This window comes from Chiloscyllium plagiosum, unplaced genomic scaffold (genome assembly GCF_037043375.1).
Source record: "Chiloscyllium plagiosum isolate Xiang-an unplaced genomic scaffold, Cpla_swu_hap1 HiC_scaffold_39, whole genome shotgun sequence".
Classification (NCBI taxonomy): domain Eukaryota; kingdom Metazoa; phylum Chordata; class Chondrichthyes; order Orectolobiformes; family Hemiscylliidae; genus Chiloscyllium; species Chiloscyllium plagiosum.
Window position 1 is genome coordinate 22,662,523 of NW_028270177.1, and position 21,397 is coordinate 22,683,919.

The 21,397-nt window shown below is 39.1% G+C and overlaps 1 protein-coding gene across 1 annotated transcript in view; it reads left to right on the top strand.

The window, feature by feature from the left end:
* Positions 1-21,397, top strand: part of aldh1a2 (aldehyde dehydrogenase 1 family, member A2) — a 66,051-nt gene that overhangs the window by 16,121 nt on the left and 28,533 nt on the right. The window contains exons 2-4 of the mRNA XM_043677453.2: positions 9,737-9,841; positions 12,300-12,440; positions 13,885-14,014. Of these exons, the coding sequence (XP_043533388.1) occupies positions 9,737-9,841; positions 12,300-12,440; positions 13,885-14,014 (376 nt within the window). The remainder of the gene's footprint in view (positions 1-9,736; positions 9,842-12,299; positions 12,441-13,884; positions 14,015-21,397) is intronic.

Sequence of the window (21,397 nt, forward strand, 5' to 3'; positions counted from 1 at the left end):
ATGTGTGAAGCTGAAAATACAAAAACATCCCACAACAGCCATGAGAAACACTTGTGGTTAAGTCTCCAGTTCTTGTGATATATCGTAGAGCAATTTTTAAAAAATTAAAGGAAAAGTAGTAGACTAATCTAATTAAAATAAATATTGATTCTCCTTCAGCAGCTATTAATTGATTGAATAAATAACTTGTAAGCTTTTGACTGAAATTAGATTCTCAAATAAACGAAAGCACTCAATTTCTCCTTGTTCTCTTTTCTAGGATAAAATCCATCAGATCATTTATGGCCTTCTTAATGGTGAACAGGTTATAATGCTGATAGATTATGATATATATGTTGGATAAGCAAACCAAAATATAGAATAAACTAAGATTGACCTTTTTCTGCAGTTTATCACATCTGATGTTGAAACTTCTGGAGAGGACATTCATAGGATGGCATGGTGGCTCAGTGGTTGATGCTGCTGCCTGGAGGTGGGTGCGGGAATGGGTAGCGCCAGAGCACAACTATCAAGAAAGGCTGAACAAATTAGAGTATTTTTCTCCAGAAGAGACCTGATAGAGGTCTTTAATGAAGCAGTTTCATAAGACTAACACAGAGAAGCTGTTTCCACTTGTGGGAGATGTCTGACATGAGGGCCATAAATATAAGGCAGGTCAGTCACTAGTAAATAAAGAAAGAATTCAGAAGAAACCCGTTTACTCAGAGACTGGTGAGAATGTGGAACATTCCACTGTCTGGAGTAATTGTGGTGACTAGCATTGTTCTATTTAAGGGAAGCTAGATGAATCTTTAAGGAAGAAAGAAATAGAATGATATATTGGAGATGAAGCATGAACACCAGTGTAGATCTAGTGGGCTAAATGCCCTATTTCTGGGCTATAAAATACTATGTGCATGTGTAATTAACAGAAATCATTGCTTACAGGAAACCTGAGCATAATAAAACAGGAATAGACAGTGTGTCAGTTGGCATTGGGAAGAAAAATACATTATAGTTGGATCCCTTCACCAAAACTGGAACAATAAAATAATTGTCTGAGAATTACTGTCAGCAATGTTATCATGCAAACACTCTTATAACTAATTCCTCTATCTATTATTTGAACAGAGACATTAATCTAGTTAGTTTAAATGGTTCAGTGCCTCCAATAAAATTGCAGACAGAGGAGTTTGCTGTAAGAGCGTAATGTTTAGCAGCATTGCTCATGGTAATTCCCTAACAATGCCTGTACTGATTGCTTATAAGAGTGAGCTGGTGAAGTAAGACAGTGATCATATACTGGAAATGGACCATTCATTCACTGAAATAAGAGATGGCACAGCCAATGACTAAACAGGGGGTGAAAGATTTTCAGATGTTTTGACACCCCTAAACCAAACATAAACAACTGTGAAGCTAATCAAATCAAATAATGGCACTTCGTGTCCACATAATATAATTTATGTTAAATTCAGTTATCAGCCCTACCTGATACCGACATCTGTGGCACATCCTTGCTACAACTATACCCTCTAACCAGCTATTCCCCCGCTTGAGATCGAGGACATATAGTTGTTCAATTAACAAAAGAAAATTACAACGTTCAGGTTATTATCTTTGAAGGAATGTTGTTCTCAAGGTGTTTTAACAAATGATTCAACTTTTCCAGGTCAGTTAATTTAATGACAAAAATAGTATGGCCGGATGTGGAGTGAAAATCCCATTGCTTTGTCTGTCAGTGTACCTTTAACTCCAACTTAAGAAAAGGCACCCCTTCTACAATAGTGCAACTTTTTCTTTCTCCAACTGCAATCATGTTCTCGCTTGATTGCAAGATCAGGTATTAATCTGTGTTGAATTATGGACAGTTAGTGTTCAGTTCTCATATATAAAGGGTACCCAAACTAAATCATACCTAACTGGCATTTATAGGAGATGTGCATTAATATGCCTGAACTATATCAGGACGCAGAGATGAAAAGACACTGCTGCTACACATTACAGCACTTCAAGCAACAACTCCTTAGGGCCTCAACATCATTTAGAAGCATTTAATCATCCAAGATATGTGAAGAGTTTGTTGTACTAAATTAAACACATTGGAAATCTAAATATTCCTTCTCACTCTGCCTGAGGGTAGATCCTGAATAACAACTTGCTGCACATTGACAAAGTGGTGTGACTGTTTTAACACAGGTAAGCTGTAAATCCCCAACCAGAATGCGAATTGAGATATTTCCATATCAACCTATTCAGCTGTGCTATTACACACAGCTCTGGAGCCAGTGTGATTTAAAACCAGGCATCCAGGCTCAGAGGTAGAGACACTACCACTGTGCCACAAGAAAGGCCTCAAAGGTGACAAGTAATTAGTCTATCAGATTTCACCTATTTTCTAATCAACCTGTTGAAAGATCTTATTACACACCTCAGGATCAGGTGGGACTTGAACTTGAGACTCTCAGTCTAGGGGTAGATTGACAACTGAACCCTGTGCTGTTTATCCAAACCATATGTTAGCTGTTTAACCAACTGAACTAACTGACCCTACATTTGGAATCTAATCTAAGAGATATCATAAACCCTTCCAATGAATCCTAAGTCTTATTCTACAAGTGGCAGAAACATACAACAGATCATGGTTGAAAATCTGTCCCTGGCAGTTCTGTTAGAAAAATGGAATATGGTATTATGAAGGTGGGAGTGAATCAAAGTTATAATTGAGTTGGAGGCCAGATTACATCACAAACTAGCAGAGCAAATTCTGCCTTTTATTGACATCTTCTGAAACCCAAAAGAAAGATTATGGCAGTTAATCACCTGCTGCAATCTATAATTTTGAAGCTTTCACTGCCTGCAATGCAATTTACAAAAAACAAACTTATGATATTTAAAAGTAGAGCTGAAATTACATTCGTTCAAAGTGAGACTGTTTTGAAGTAATTACTGTTGAACATAGTGTCTATAATTCCCAGAGGCTCAATAAAAAAAAATGTTATGGCCAATACAGTGAATGTCTTAAGTCACTAGTTACAAAGATATAAATATTCAATTTAACTCACGTAGAGGTGTTGGTCACATTTTACCATTTATTTTCGATGCATTTTAATCCATAAAAAAAGTCAAAGGGTATTTATATAATCTTGGAGGTTTTATTGAATTTGTTGAAAACTACTTTGTTCAGTCATTTTGTTATTGTGATGCTATATTTTTATTTCTGTTTGTAATTCTCCATGAGCTTTTGAATGTATGGGATACTGTAAGCCTGGAATGTGTTACAAAACTGGAATGAATTATAGTGTGGAGATAGCAAAATCAACCAAAACATCTCAGCTTGAATGATTTATCAATGCCACCTCAAACCAGAAAATATTATTAGAAAGCTAGTGTTGCTGATTATATGTTAAGTGTTTAGAAATATAGTTTAACTGAAACTTTACATGTGCACTTAAATTTTCTGTTTTTGTTTCACCATTAGTGTGTGTCATTTCAGAAGGTAAGATTCTGTTGAATCCAGCTCATTTAGTCATACAGCATGGAAACAGACCCTTCAGTCCAATTAGTCCCTGCTGATCATGTTCCCATACTAAACAAGTCCCACCTGCCTGCATTTGGCCCATATTCTTCCAAACTTCCTTATTCATGTACTTATTCATATGTCTTTTAAACATTGTAACTGTACTTGTATCCATCACTTGCTCTGGCAGTACATTCCACACACTAATCAGTCTCTGTGTAAAAAGGTTGCCTCTCATGTTCTTTTTAAATCTTTCTTCTCCTCACCTTAAAAATATGTCCGCTGGTATTGAACTGCCCCACCTTAGACAATAGACCTTTGCTATTCAACTTATCTCTGCACCTCACAATTTTATAAATCTCCATAAGGGTGTAGGTTTGCTCACTGAGCTGTAGGTTTGATATCCAGACGTTTCATTACCTGGCGAGGTAACATCATCAGTGGCGACCTCCAAATGAAGCCATAAGGTTGTCCTCTCAACTTCCCATGCTCCAGAGAAAAAAGTCGCAGCCTATCCAGCCTATTTTTATAACTCAAACTCTCCATTCCTGGCAACATCTTGGTAAATCTTTCGCATATAAGCATAAGTAAATATTACTACTTATTTCATTATGTAATACAGAGAATTGCATCAGTATGAACTAATAAGTGTGTTGAATGATGCTTCCCTAATATGTACATGAGACAAAGTTTGCCCCCTGTGGCCCTGTCCCATACAATATTAGTTCTTCCTCACTTGTCACCCGTCTCCTTGCTGACCAATTTTGGCTCCTGACCCCCGACACTATAAATTTAAAGTTGGTTACTACATTAATCAAGATTTTGGCCAATGCTCCTATCAATGTGGGTTGATAAAATGAAGGTCCAGGTCAACCATGATCTTACTGAATGAGGGAATAGAATGGACTGATTGGACTGTGCCTGGAAAAAGATGGAAAAGGTAGTGTCCAGATCAAGGTGGATGGGGTCTCTGGGATAAGATTGGGGGTGAATGTGTCTGGGACATTGCTGGGGGTTCGAACAGCAGGATCTGGAACAGGAGGGGGTCGGGAGAGCAGGGTCTGGGACGAGATGGATGGGGTCAGAAGAGTAGGGTCTGGGACAAGATGGAGGTGGTCAGGAGAGCAGGGTCTGGGACAAGCTGGAGGGGGTCAAGAGAGCAGGGTCTGGGACAAGATGGAAGGGTTGGGGAGAACAGGGTCTGGGACAAGATGGAGGGGGTTGGGAGAGCAGGGTCTGTGACAAGATGAGAGGGTGGGGGCTTAGGGGAGCAGGGTCTGGGACAAGATGAGGGGGAGAGCAGGATCTTGGACAAGATGGAGGGTGTTGGGAGAGCAGGGTCTGGGACAAGATGGAGGGGGTTGGAAAGCAAGGTCTGGGACAAGATGGAAGTGGTGGGATAGCAGGGTCTGGGACAAGATGGAGGGGGGTGGGAGAGCAGGGTCTGGGACAAGATGGAGGGGGGTGGGAGAGCAGGGTCTGAGACAAGATGGAAGGGTTGGGAGAGCATGGTCTGGGACAAGATGGGGGTGGGAGAGCAGGGTCTGGGACAAGATGGAAGTGGTGGGAGAGCAGGGTCTGGGACAAGATGGAAGGGGTGGGAGAGCAGGGTCTGGGACAAGATGGAGGGGGGTGGGAGAGCAGGGTCTGAGACAAGATGGAAGGGGTGGGAGAGCAGGGTCTGGGACAAGATGGAGGGGGGTGGGAGAGCAGGGTCTGGGACAAGATGGGGGTGGGAGAGCAGGGTCTGGGACAAGATGGGGGTGGGAGAGCAGGGTCTGGGACAAGATGGAAGGGGTGGGAGAGCAGGGTCTGGGACAAGATGGAGGGGGGTGGGAGAGCAGGGTCTGAGACAAGATGGAAGGGTTGGGAGAGCATGGTCTGGGACAAGATGGGGGTGGGAGAGCAGGGTCTGGGACAAGATGGAAGTGGTGGGAAAGCAGGGTCTGGGACAAGATGGAAGGGGTGGGAGAGCAGGGTCTGGGACAAGATGGAAGGGGTGGGAGAGCAGGGTCTGGGACAAGATGGAAGGGGTGGGAGAGCAGGGTCTGGGACAAGATTGAGTTTTGTAGGAGGGAGGTGTTTGGCTTCCCTGGATCTTCAGACTGATCCTTAGTGTGTGAGATTAGATCAAGTAATTCAGCAAGTCCTGGGGTGGATCCTGGAAGCATTCCAGTCCATTTCAAAGCTCAACTGTACAGTTTATACATTTCCACTGTAAAACACATGTTCTGGTGCTCTAAGATTAAGTGGTGCTTGATGTTTGTGCCGTAGATGTGTATGGTCTACAACTCTAAGTTACACAATGAGCACTGAAGGATCGAACCATGGCCAATGGAAACGAGTTTAAATTATGATGGTGGTGACACGAAACTGTTTAAAACAGCCCAACATGCAATTGCCCTGAATGAAGTGATAATACCCTCTGCTCCGTTTTCACACGCCTTTCTGAAAGGCAGACTCGTACATCGCCCCCTAACACCCAGTCCCACACTTCGTAAAATATAAAGTAAAAAAACACAGGCAGAACCCAGAAGGCAACACAATCACTGTTACATTCTTCATATCGACGTCATGAATATTTTGACCAGCTCGTCCCAAACTGGATTAAACATATTTCAACAGGATAAACCCTGAGGCTTTTCTCAGTTTCTCACCAGACGGCTACTTCAGAAATGTATGACTACCCAGTATGGCAACGTGAACACTGCAGTCAGTTTTCTCGGTAAAAAGTACCAACCGTAACATTCTACTCCACTGGTTTTGATTAACTAAGAGACCGGGTCTCTGTCCCTGACACACATTAAAACGGCCAGTTGCTGCAGTTGAGTGAAACTGAATGATCATTTGTTTCAAAACGTTGAGTAAATATCCAAGTTAAATGGCTGGGGAGTTCTACAGACCTGAACAAAACACGAATATTTTGCTTACTTCCAAAAATTGTAAGGTTTTCCATCAATGTATAGGTTAGATAAATAGAATATAGCATCAGATCTGCTTGAAGCTGCAGTTGGGAAAGGTTAGAGGACGATTAATGTTTTGGGTACCTTGCTCCCTTAAGAATGGGACCTCCCTGTACCATCCATTACCTTGATGTGAATTACCGTTTAGCTGAGTTCATTCCCAATTAACTGATTCAATCTGACAAACAAGAAAAAAGGTCTTTGGAAAAATGCACAAAATCACTTCCCAAAATGTACCCATTATTAATTCATAAATTGGATGAAAACATAAAAACCAAAACATATTTTATAATTCTCACATTGGATATAGGCGTTACTTGCAAAGCCAGTGTTTGCTTTAATCGTCTGTGGTGGGCAACTCTGCTGTGAGTCTGGAGTCACATGAGGTGGGGTAAGGACACAGATTGCCTTTCCTAAGTCAAGAACATCGGTGATTTCCCTTTTTAAAAAGTGGATTGTTACATGGTCATTCGACTGGCATTAAATTTAAAACTCACCAACTGCCATTGGGGAATTGTGAATCAGTGGAGGTTACCTGTGACATTGTCGTTTTAAACAAAAACCCGAAATAACCGCGAATGCTGCAAATCAGAAACAGAAGTTGCTGGGAAAGCTCAGCAGGTCTGGTAGGATCTGTGCAGAGAAATCGGAGTGAACGTGCCGCGTCCGGTTACCCTTCCTCAGTTCTGAATGCAGCGACACCGGACCCGAAACCCTCACTCTGATTTCTCTGCACAGAGGCTGCCTGCCCCCACTGTGTTGTGTCCCCAATCATCTGTCCGAGCAGTGATACAGGAGGGGGTTCGCTGAGGAGACAGGTTTGTTTTCTGTCTTCGTTGACCAAGCTGGCGAGTGGAGGTACCAGCTGAGCGTGAATAAGCTTCCGCCTTCACCAGTGAGTTATGTCGCTTTTGTGAAACTGCCAAGTGTTTGTGTGTCAGCTGCAACGATTCATTCATGAGGCAGTTCCAGAGAGCTGCTCTCTTTTCTCTCAGATCTCCTTGGAAGCGACTAATCCCTGTCTCGCGGACAGATTACATTTACGTATCTGCTCTGGTTGACTTCAATAAATCAGTATTCAATGATCTAAATATTTAGAGACTGGTAAACATGCGTCTGTGAGGCACGGGAGGGGACCATAAATATTGTTCCTGAACAGACTCAAACAGAGTGCATTGGGGCGGGTTGTAATGCCTTCGATAAACTGGAGAAGTAAAAACCAGAGCACACACTCGCTGAGAACTGTACACACGATCGCTGGACCACATTCCTGTCTCTCGCGTTGGCAAACACCAAAACTTCCCATGGCTGGCGATGTTCAAAGCGAGAGCCATTGGTTAAATGAATGGTCTATAAGTTGTTTAACTGCAAGGGGAATCTCTGCAGGACGGTATTTACCTTTAAACCACCTGTTTCGGTTTTAAACCGACTGAGAAATGTTAATTTACAACGTGGCTATCTTTGTGGAAGCTTAACTTCTATTTATGTAGCGCCTTTAATGTAGGAGTGCGGTAAAATATAGGAGCGGTTATAAAACAACAGACGACTAAATACGATGGGAACGCTTCAAACCAGTACAGACCCATTGGTTTGGAGGCGCAGATGTAAACATCACCCAGACCCTTCCCTGTATCCTGGCGACTACAGGAGTCAGTGGGACACAAGTTACAGTCGATGAGACAGTTGGAGAGAAGATGGGAGGGTCTCCCATAAATCAATGCTCCTTCCACACGCAGTATAGTGTGCAAAACTCTGGATAGTTGGAAAAAGACTGCGGAAGCAAACCACATTGCCAGACTCCTGTTGCATTTACTCAGTTATAGAAAATATGTAAACTTCCTTAAAGTGTGTGTGTGTAAGGCGTAACAGACTGTGTGGTAACTGGAACGTAGCAAATGTTGCATCACATTCAAAGGACAGAAACAAACTCTGCAATTATAGACCAGTCGGCCTAAAGTCCGTGAAGCAGAACTTCTGAGACATTAATCCTGGACAAAATTAATTGGCACTTAGAAAAATATGGTTTAAGAAAGCCAATGCAAATTTGTGGTTTGATGGACTTGTTTGAGTTCTCTGTTGAAGTAATGGAGAGGGATTATGGGAGTATTGCGGTGGATGTGCATATGGATTTTCAAAAGTTTGGTAAAATGTCACTTGTCAGTAAAATTAAAGTGCCTGAAATTAAAGGGAGAAAAAGGATTTTTTTAAAAAAAAAGACTAATAAAGCAGAGAAATGTGGTCATTTATCAGTCTGGATTGAAGTATATGATGGCATTGGTAAGAGACTGACATTAGGTCAATCATTTTTTGAAATACATTAAAGACCCAGAAGTAAGCATTTGGAGCAACATTTTAAACTATTTCAAAGGACACAGAACTTACAACTGTCATATAAAAGCAAAGCAGTAGTAATAAGCTTGGGGAGGATTTAGGTGGGTGAAATGGGCAGATGGATGGCAAACAAAATGTAATACAGAGATGTGTGAAATGAATCATTGTGAAGAGAGACCTGGACATATATACAAAAGTCTTTGAAGGTGGCAGGACAGTAATCAAACTAAGAATAGGCATACAGGATCCTTGACTCTGCAAATAGGGGGATAGAATAGAAATGCAAAGAAATTATGCTAAACTTTATAATACACTGGTGAAGCCCCATCTGAAGCAATGTGGCCAATTCTAAGTATTTTGCACTTGAGGATATTGGAGCCTTCAGAATTTTACTAGAATGGTATTGAGATGATGTACTATAATTACATAAAGGCTACACAAAGTGGGGATGTTCTCCTTCGAGTAGAGAAGATTAATGGGAGGTAGTTTTCAAGATTTTGAAAAAGGCTTAATTAAGGAGAAACTGTTTTCAGTGGCAGGAGGTCGTTAAACAGACGGAACTGATTTAAGGTAATTTGTAAAAGAACCAGAAGACATGAGGAAAACATTTTTACACAGCAAGTTGTTGTGATCTGGAATACACTGCCTGGAAGTATAGTGGAACCAGATTTAAAAAAAACTTTTGAAACAAGAAAACTTGAAGAGGAACATTTTGTAGGCCTCTGGGAGATAAGCAGAGAAGTGGGACATAATGGATATTGCAAAAAGCCATGAATGACTGAATGAACGCCTTCTATACTTATTATATATGATTTCCTTAAGAGTTACAACTTGATGAATAGCATGAGCTGCAGTGTACACATTGATCTTTTACATATGGCTGTCCAACTCTTTTTAGATTACATGATTCTTTATGGAGTTCCATGCTTTCTTATCTCATCAGCTTTTCATTAACAATGAGTGGCATCATTCAGTGAGTGGGAAAACATTCTCCACCTCCAACCCTTCAACAGGAGAGAAAATCTGTGATGTTCAAGAAGCTGACAAGGTAAAATGCTCTGGTGATAATGTCAACATTTGTTTGTCAAATAAAGATCAAATCATTCCCATTGTAATTTCCCTTAGTTTGATGTGTCCAATATATGCATAAAATCATTTCATCAACATTCAGTACAATAGGAATTGAGGAGTAATTTTGTCCACAATCTATACACACAACGTGTTTCAAAAGGCCTAATGCATAGTTACTTTGCACACATATGAGCTATAAAATGCTGGGAAATTGTTGGTAAAGGAACAATGTTCACCATTCGAGGCTGTAGAAATATTGACCATTTTATGGTATAGAAGAATCTCACCAAGATTGATAGATATGGTTTGCTATGGTCATTCCATCGTCATTGTATTATGCAACTGACAGAATGGAAGGTGAATTAGATAGACCCAGGTTTTTATTAGCATTCAATAATGTCTATGTTTCAATGAAAGCAGTGTAATAACTTGCCCCTGGGTGCCCCACTGATCCTGATCGTGATGGACAGGGTTTCTCATTTTATACTTCATGCATCAAGAATGTTTAATAATTTACATAGTTATCCTGCTACTCATTCATTCACTCATTAACTTCTCAACGACAAAATACAACATTCACAAACACAACTGGGTTACAATTTTATTGCTTTCTATTTGCTCAATAATAAATACTTTCTTACTTTATTCTCTCACTCTTAACCCATTCTTTCTTCTTCTCTCTTTATTACTCACTTTTCATTTTTTTTATCTTTCAACTTTAATTCACTCATATGAGAAGAATTTGGATTCGCCACTAATTGATGGGGCAATTTATGCCACTCCATATTATCCTTAATGAAACTGAGAAAAAAATTGAAAGTTCACCAATAGCACCCCCATTAAAATACATTTCCATTTTTAGTGCCTATTACTCTGGCTGTAGCCATATACAATTGCTGATATATGTCATAAGGGCCCTTCTAAAGTCATTATGTTACATTGGAACATAAAGGTTCAAAAAGGGAATAGTGAAGCTGTGAAGTCTCAGACCAGCGATTAGTGAATTGTTCTTGGAGAGATTTTTTAAAAAATCAAGACCTTTGATTTGTATTTGAATAGGAAAGGTTTGGAACGATATGGGCAAAACACAGGCAAGTGGAATTAGCTTAGTTTGGGAATATGGTCATGCATTGACTAATTGGACTGAAGGGTCTGTTTCCATGCTGTATGACTCTATGACTCTATAACTATCTGCTTTGGCAGTATTTGTATGTCATTTCTGTTAGTGTAGGAGAGTAATGATTTTTTTGGATGCAAAGCTGTTTTGACACTTGAGTGCAAATAAGATAGATTTCTTTGAGGAAAAAATGTTGGGATGCAGCGCATGTGTAATATGAGACATGACCTAGTAAATGTAGCATGCGTGGGAGGAAAGCAATGATTTAGGACCTATGGTTCCCAACTCTCTCCACCACTGGGATTTTTCTTCTGTCATTTCTATGTCTGTTGTAGATTAATTGATAAAGATTGATTGCCATGATCAGTCAACAATTCCATCATAATTGTATTAGCAATTTCTGTGTTCCGATGAATGCAGTGTAATGACTTGCCCCTGGGTGCCCCACTGATCCTGATCGTGATGGACAGGGTTTCTCATTTTATTCTTCATGCATCAAGAATGTTTATACAATTTGCATAGTTGTCCTGCTACTCATTCATTCACTCATTAACTTCTCAAGGACAAAATACAACAATTCACAAACACAACTGGGTTACAATTTTCTCATCTTGTGTTTGTTTGATTAGATTAGATTAGATTATTTACAGTGTGGAAACAGACCCTTTGGCCCAACAAGTCCACACCGACCCCGCTGAAGTGCAACCCACCCAGACCCATTCCCCTACTTTTACCCCTTCACCTAACACTACGGGCAATTTAGCATGGCCAATTCACCTAACCTGTACATTTTATTTTGGATTGTGGGAGGAAACCGGAGCACCTGGAGGAAACCCACGCAGGGTTATAAAGGTTTCCTTTCTCTTTTTATTTCTCATTCTGAATCTACATTAACTCTATTACCCTTTCTGTCATTTGGTTTGTTTCTTACTCTATTCATTTCATTAATTGATAAAAGAAATACATTAAGGCGTGGGAACCTTCAGGTTAAACCACCACCAGTTGTCTCTCACTCATGAGAGAGCAACCCTATCGTCTGGTAAGACTATGGTGACTTACAGTTGTCCAACTGAGCACAGTGGCTCAGTTTTCTTTAGCATTGCTGTGCCATTGTCAGCTACACATTCAGAAATGTTTAAGCTCAATAGTGCATAACTTTTAAGCATCTTATTTGTAATAGTATGTGATGAGTTTTAGTACTCACAATGTATACAAGCATAAGTCACTTAATGTACAAGAAAAATGTTTTGTGTTAAAATTGAAGATTGCTTCTTACTGTAACATTAATTGTTTATTTTTCTGTACACTGCTTCTACAGGCTGATGTGGACAAGGCAGTACAAGCTGCTCGGATTGCCTTTTCCCCGGGCTCCGTGTGGAGGCGGATGGATGCTTCAGAGAGGGGTCGGCTGATCGACAAGCTGGCAGATCTGGTGGAACGAGACCGAGCGCATCTTGCTGTGAGCATCCAGTCACATCTTGCAGTATCAGGCATTGAATTACACGATCAACAAACTGCAGGACTAGCAAAGAGGACATTTTATTCCCACCCACAGTTAACAGAAGGACAGATAAAATAGTTAAACAAAAGATAAACAAAATAACAGCAAAAATAAAGTGTAGCCAAAAATAACAAAACAGAAATCTGAGGAAGCCAAACATTAGAAACATAAAACTTAAACACATACCTTTAGAAAATATATCCCTAAAACATCTAATCTAAATATATATTTTCACTACAAATAACCTAGAAACATAACCATAAAAACATCTACCATAGGAGAATATATTCTAAAATGCATATCCTAAGAATATACATCTTAAGAACATATACTTCAGGAAATGTAACCAAAAACATGGATTTTCAAACCTCCACAATACTGTTTGAAGGATTCCCCTTCAAATGAGTAAATAACCATGGATCCCCATCTAAAGATTTTGGTTCTATAATATTCAAACAAAAGAGCTACATGTGAAGAGTATTTCTCTAAAGCTTTTCAGAAACTTGGTATTTACTTTTATGATGTTTTCAGTGCTCCTTCATGTACAATCCAAACCCCCCCTCCTGTGAGGCAGCCAACCCACTCTGCTATGCATATTGTGGTGACTGCATTCTGTTCCTGCTTCTTGTACTTACACATGATGGTTTTGATCCCCACACCCCTGGAAAGTTTCTACTGACCCCTGGGAGTTCAGTGACTGTAATTTGTGAATAGCTATCTTAAAAAGAAATACCCAGAAAACATTAACCGAACAAAACATAGCCTTAGAGCAGAAACATTAGAAACAGAGTCATACAATTTTATGTAATAGAGAAAAACAGATTAGAAATGTTTGTTATCTCTGAAAATAAACTTATCTTTTAATTCCTTTAAAACTACAAGATAAACAGTTCATCATTGCTTGTCTATACTTCCAATTCTCCAATGTTTCCTAGTAGATGGCCTGTATTCCTTTCCATGTTGAGGGCGTTCATCTTTTTGCTTATTCCCCCAACTTAATAAATTGTTTGTCTTTCCCTTCAAATAACAATACACCTGTTATGAATGCATTAGGGGGCTAAATTTCTACTGGCAATGTGTTTAGGTAGATTCCCTTATGCACTATTATAAAGCAGACGAAAATGTATTAACCAATGTCCCATTGGAGGAAGTGAAACACCTATATGTCAGACATCCATGGGAAATATGAATAATCCATTTTATGATCCTAATCACATTAACACACTCATCACTTCATCAGTCATGAATGATATGATTGGTGTCCAGTTGGATGCAGTCCATACACCAAGAGAGACTGATAGGTACCTTCAAATAACTAATATTGAGCAAGGCATGCTGTAATCTCACTTTCTATCCCCAGCTTGATTTATCATCTCATTGAATTGCATTATGTTCTTTGCAGACACTTGAATCTCTAGACAGTGGAAAGCCATTTCTCCAGGCTTATTATGTTGACCTACAGGGAGTCATAAAAACCCTCAGATACTTTGCTGGTTGGACTGACAAGATTCATGGCAAGACAATTCCAGTTGGTAAGTTGACAAAGGAAAGGGACCCATTGGTGTTTCTGCTTGGCAGGAATTCAAGCAGGGAATACCAAAACTAAAGCTGAAATGAGACTTAATGAATAAGCTGTTTCTGTGCTTAACTTGACTTTTGTTTTAACAATCTCTCACAAGAGTTAAACATCAGGTGCCTTGTTTCAGATTCAACAGAGCTTCTGTACTTTTTGATGATATTTGATACATATGCCTGATTTAGATATTGTAGCTTACACTAAATAGCATTTACTATTGATAGTCTAAATCTGGTCACAAGGTTACTTAGAAATCTTAGGATGTATATAAACTAAGAGTCACAAAATTTGTTATGTGGTGAGTATGATGTTCAGTCAGTAGACAACAGTCATACTGTCATGGATTTTTTGAAATGGAATTTCAATCTGCAGCTGGTAAGTCTAAATCTTCGGCTTGTGTTAGTGCTTGCTTTCAGCGCACTTAGATGTATAGTTAAGCTTTTTTTGATAGTCATTGATGGGGTGTGAGCATTGGTGGCAAGACCAGCATTTGTAGTCCATCCCTAATTGCCCTTCAGAGGATGAGCTGGCTGCTTTAACTGCAATCTATCTGTCTTAGGTATGTTTACAGCAATGTTGGGGAGGGAGTTCTAGGGTTTCGATCCAGCAACAGTAAAGAATTGACAAAACATTCTAGGTCAAGGTGTGTGTAACTTGGAGGGGAATTTGGATGTGGCAGTTTCTGCATTTGCTGTCCTTTTCTTTCCTGGTGGTAGACATCATGTGTTTGAAAGGTACGGTTGAAGGAGGTTTATTGAATTGTTCAGTGCATTTCTAGATGGTGGTGCACACTGTGACATTGTGTATCAGTATGAAGGGAGTGGATGTTAAATATATTTGTTTGGTCTCCAATCAAGATGGCTGTTTTGTCCTGGAGCTGCATATGTCCTTGCAAACAGATTACTCTTTCTCACCCTGACTTGTGTCTTGAGACTGGTGGACACGCACTGCAGAGAAAGGAGTTGAATTATTTGCTGCACAATTCCCAGCTTCGATATTGATGCTATAAGTTTCGGCAATGGCATTCTCATTGTCAAGGTGAAATGGTTAAGTCAAAAGGCAGAGCTATGGATGCTGGAAATTGGAAACAAAAGCAGAAATGCTGCAAAAACCCAGCAGGTTCAACAGGAGCTGTGCAGAGAGAGAAAATAGTTAGATTCTGTCTTGTTTGAAATGGTCATTGCAGGCACTTGTGTGCCATTAATCAGCTCAATTCTGTGTAGATCTTGCTGCATGTATGCACAGACTGAGTCTGTACATGAGGAGTTGTGAAGGATACTGATCATTGTGTACATTCTCACTTCATGAGTGTACATTCTCACTTCTGACCTTATGATGGAGTGAAGGCTATCGATGAAGCAACTGGTGGTGCTGATGGTTGGGCTTAGATCAGGATGTGATTGCTGGTTTATACTTGCCCTTTTGCTTTGATACACATCTGAAATCATTTCAAATTGACAGGAAACTGGCAGTAAACTCTAACCATGGAGATCTGATTATTACAAATCATACTATTTCCAAAAAAATGTCAGATACAGTTTACTTTTCAGACCAACCCAGTTGATTAACAATATAGTTATACAGAGAGTTTCACACTAATCGAAAGCAGTTTCAGATTTATATCAATGTAACTGCATGACTTAGGGGTCACTGTTGAATTTTCTGAGCACTAAAAAAGCTCAGTATTGAGTTTCTTAATACATGAAATCAAACTCTGCTTCTCTAACAGTAAAACAAAGCTCCCCAGGAGCATAACTTTGTGGTATAACTTTTGTCTTTCTCATATTCTACAAGAATTGGTCTCATTGCAGTATAACTTCAGCACAAGTTCGATTTATATGGATAGCTGATGTAAAAGATTAATTGCCATCTTGTGCAAACAGAATCTTGGAAATATTGCTTGGTCCAACCTTTTAATTTGAAATTCATATTGGTCAGTAATTATGAAGAACCAAGAAAAATAAGTAAATACTTTTAATATGACATAATCCTGACTCCAGATCAGCATCCCTGCAACTGTGATTAGCTACACCAACCTTTATCAATTCCTGTCCACATAGTGATAGTTTCATAAGATTTTCCAAACTGATCCAAACTCAATTTATTCAATATCCTGATGATGGACAAAAGAAAACAAACTTCTAACCTGGGTCTTCACTTTATTGGAATGTAGATACCAAGGTTAGAAGTCAGAGTTACAGCTCACAGCTCCACTCATCCCTTGAGATGCTCCCATTTGCAGATAACTTTCCTTTCTTGCATTCCCCATGCAATATATTAATCTTAGCCGAGATTGTTAGTAATTCTTTGTCAGACTTCCGCCAATGCAGTCGGTGGTTATTGTGAATTACTTTAGGGAATGGCCTACTCCAGTTCCTATTTGAGAAGTGCCAGTGATTGTACAGATTAACATCCCAACTGGTGTGGTCCTGCCAGTCTCTGTAGTGTGGTACACCTTTTAAAATCTGTGTTTTGAATGAAAATTAAGGTATGTTCAACACAAGTATGTGTTACTGGTCTCTGCCTTAGTTATTGAAGAATTTTTAATGCTGTTCAGTGCTTAGTTATCTGAATAGAACCAGCAACTTTTAAAAACATCAGTTTGGGTCAAATGACCACTAGAACTGTGAGTTTGTGTAAGGTTAAAACAATCTAGTCATATCTAACTTAGTGATGAATGAGACAGTTCCCTCCTGATCACCACCACTTGAATTCTCTCAAGTCGAGGCTATGCAATTGCTGACAGAAAACAAAATTGGGGATTGTTAATGTCCTGTCACCCATTTGTCATTGACACTCTCTATTTTCACGTGCCTTTAAGTTCCAAAGAGAAAAAAACAATCCATAGCAGGATTGTATTCTTCAAATATTATTGTATTAGCTCTTGAAAGTCAGTTACTATGGGACGATGCACACACATTAGAGTCAAAAGAGCTTCTCAAGTTTCTTAATTTAATTCCTTTGAGAGCAGTAGTTGAGCAGAGTTTTTTTAGATAGATTTCCTTTATAGTGGAAACTGCTTTTAAAAACACCACTTGATTAAATGTTTAATCACAGTGAATTGCAGGGTTAGAGCTAATGAGTTCTGGCTTCCAGAGTGGGTGTCTATGGTGGAAAGACATTAAAGAACTGGTATAAATGATGACAGAGTCAAGGCCCAGATGTCTTCCCAGTTTATGTTGTTTTGACGAGTGGGAGGGGAGACAGAGTTATACTTTGTAAAATGCACATGCAGTGAATCTGTCAGTCTGGGGTAGTAACACTGTGAAGCCAGTTCAGACTGTGTAGCCTAGAGTAGGCTGAATTATAATCAGTGATAAATCATTTAACAATCTATGTCCAAATGAAATAATTATGATGTCCAAGAAATATTTGCAAGTGGTAGGTAGTTTAAAGAGGGTTTAAGATAATAATTTTCAAGTACATCTCATCTTAAATTCTTGCCTCTTTGATAATGAAACACAATGTCTTTTGCTTAAAAATGAGTCATTTTCTTAAAATGCTGCTCTGTTATTTTCAAGAAACTCTCTGTTGTAATTTTATTGGAGATTTTCATGTGCCAGGAATTCTTTAACCCTCAAATCATCCCACTATGAAAATTACTCAAAACGTCTGATGTCTTGTCAGTTGTTCTTTCTAAAGTATTTACAACAAATTGGAAACGAAACCATTGTTGGATTTCGGTTCGATTCTGAAATGCCTTTGGGATGTCAGTTTTCCCTCTGGTGTTTCGACAGCCCTTTCCAAAGCTGTGATTTATACCTTACAACTGTGCTGTTTTCCTGCTAGTCCTGACATTCTGGGCATGAGAATGGGATTTGTTTATTGAAATGCTTAAAGGGGAAGATGTACCATCAGAACTCCATTATAAAATCCCACAGTTGAAACAAATTCTGCTGAACTTTAACATCCTTTCGTTTTATTTCTATTTCTGTTGTTTCAAAAAACAGAATTTGTTTAAATAATCGGAGCCTGATGACAGCATGAAAGAAATTGGCCAAAACGAGATGCTTATCCCAATAGTGTAAGGAAGTTGAACTAAGATTAATAGATAATATCAAGAGCTTGGGGTGTTTCAGCAATTGTGTCAATTCAGCTCCTTTACTCTCTTGGATTCATTGACTTTTCTAGAATCACTTTTTCCAATAACATTTAAAATAGACAATAAAATAAAGGATTTTTAAAAGTTGTCTTAAACCAATGGTATGGCTCATTTAAGATGAGCGTTTGGTATGTAAAATATTGCTGTTGTAGATTGAAACATAGGTTTAGTGTAATCCTAATTAGTTATGATTCTAGATTGGCTGACAAGTCAGTGAAGCATTAAAAATTCAAACATATTTTGGAAATGTTCTAATTAGTGCAACACCACCCATGCTAGAATTATTTTTAGAATCAGTTCAGCTGGTAACTCTTCATGTAAATAGTTTCTACCTTTGTTTTTCCATTAATTTGTATGTCTCAGCAGGAATCCTGTCCTTCTTGAAGGCAGCATTCAATGTATTTATTTGTATCCGACTAGCCACTGGAACAGCTTGATCTTGACATGTTCTGTGTTCTCAAATGACAAGTGCTCGTGCATTTTAAGCACTTGCAGAGAGGTTCAGGTGTGGTAGAGATCAAAGTGTGGAACATCACAGGGAGGTTCCAATGTTAAAAAAAAAATTCCTTTAGGCACCTTCAGATTGGTGTCAAATGTGCAGACCTCATTCAAATGGACTCCTACTGATATCTCCCAGACAGGAGACATGCACATTAGTTATTTCCAATGAGAATGAAAAATAGACTGTCGCTCTGTGCCTTTAATATAGTTGCTTCTCTTTATCGGTTCATAAACTGTGAAAGAAAAAAACCTTTGTTAAGACAAATAAAACATAAGCATTCACCCTTCACAGCACTTTGTAAATGCAAATCTTGGAAATGTTGGCACTAATGATTATCAAAAGCCAGTCCATTAAAATGTGGCATTATATTTTCACTATTGAAATAACGTGCAAGGGTGTGGAGAGAAAACAGGAGATGAGCACTAGGTAATGATGCTCGTTTGTACAGCTAGTATAGGCACAGTGGACCAAATGGCCTTCTGCTGCACTGGAATAATTCTGAGATTCTGTGCATCCGTATTGAAATGCAAAGAAATAAGCATTTCAGAAAAAATTAGAATGGGCCTCATGCTGTCCTGTGAAGTTACCCATTCAGCAGCTGAGTCGATGCACTGGAGGGTCTTACTTTGAATCTTTGGGTTGTGCAGAGGGTTTATGAGTTTGCCATAAAACTGTAGATAATGGATCTAACAATGTGAATACTAGGAATCAGTTTCCAGAATCCAAATTTAAAGAATGTATTAGAAGGATCTTAAACTATTTCAACTAGCATATCAGCTAGGATGCCACAATTAGTGAAAGCACCCTGGGTTAAACAGAGACAAGGAATACTACACCTGCCAATCCAGTAATCTTTCATAGAAATACAAGCTTCCATATTGGAGACAAAAAGAAATAACTTGTGTTTATATAGCACCTTTCATGAACTCAGAATGTCCCAATGTGCTTTACAACCAAATAAATACTTTTTAAAGAATTGTGAAAAGGAAGTTTAATGCATTTGTAGATATTTTCAACCTTTAAACTGAGGATTGCTGAAATAAGTGAAAGATCGCCTCTTGAATCATCGCACAAAAATAATTCCCTCATGTACGTCGCTGACTGCTTACTATTTACAGAATATAAACACTCTGGAAATTGGAAAAATGCATACATTTCACCACATTCTTCCACCAAGTATAACTGACTGGCAATAATTTGACTGTGGGTGTTGACTGGCGTGGAACTTGGCTATTTTTATCGTGGAGTTGTCCTTTAGCCGATCTTGGACTCCATGGTATTAACTCTGCCTGTCAATCCCCAATTTTAAAAAAGTTCCTAATGTCACATCTTCCAATAATTGCATCTAAACCTTAAGAAAATGACAAGATATTTACAACTCCACTTCAGACTGATTTTGGACTTGGCCCAGTGTCAAGCAGCTGGGTTGACTCACAATTTGAATTTATGTTGAAGAATAAATGTTGAAATGTTTGTTTTACACCTTTCCTTTGATATATTCAAGTTAAAGGCTTGGCTGTAATGCATTCTATGAACAAGGCTAGATCAGTATCCACCATTCATGGAATATATCTTTTTTTTGTGAAGATAATATTCTTGAGAAAATAACATAAAAAGTTAAGAAATAGGTTCAAGAGTCAAGCTTAAAACCTATTGAGTTTTTTCTTTCTTTCATTCTGATCATGACTGATCTTCAGCTTCAATTTCACTTTACTGCTTACTCATTATAACCCTAGCATATCAATTAGGATGCCACAATCAACCCTTGATTCCCTGAGAGACCAAATATCTGTCTATCTCAGCCTTAAGCATGTTCAGTGATGGAGCACCCACGACCATCTAAGGTGAAGAACTTGAAACATTCACAACCACTTGAGTGAAGAGATTTCTCTTCATCACAGTCCTAATTTAGACTGGGAAAACGGAATGTGCAACAAGACCTGGATGCCCTTGTAACTTAGTTGCTAAAAGTAAGTTTGTAGGTGCAGCAGAAGGTACGGAAGGCAAATAATGTGTTTTAGTACAGGAGCAGGCATACCTTGCTGCAATTGTGTTGAGACCAGATTTGGAGTTTTGTGTTCAGTTTTGGTCCCCTTAACTGAGCAAGGATATTCTTGATTTGGAGGTTGTGCAACAAAATTTTACCAGACTGATTCTTGAAGTGACAGGACAGACACACGAAGAGAGATAGAATTAATTAGGATTACATTCACTGGAGTTTCAAAAGGTAAGGGGGGGACGCGCTTTCATAAGAACCTATAAAATTCTAATGGGAATAGACAGAATAAATAGAGAAGGATATTCCTGATGAGTGGGAAATTGAAAACTAGTGGTCACAGTTGATACGGGGGTAGCCAATTGGGCCCATGATGAGGGGAAATTTCATCATCAAGAAAGGGATAAGGCTGTGGAAATCTCTGCCACAGCAAAAGGTTGAGGTCAAAGCATTGAATGTAGTTCTTAGGGCTGAAGCAATCAAAAGCTATTGGGAGAAAACAGGAACTGGATACTGACCTGGATGACCAGCTGTGGTCGTAGTGGTGCAAGTGGTGAATGGCCTATTCTTGCTCCCATTTTCTATGTCTATGTTTCTAAATGAACAGTCCCTTGTCCTGAGAACATGCCCCTGATTACTTAATCCCTCAGCTAGGAAAACAATGCCTTAATGTTTATACCCTGATGACCCCATTCAATATCTTATATGTCATATTCAACATAAGCATACGGGGAAGTGA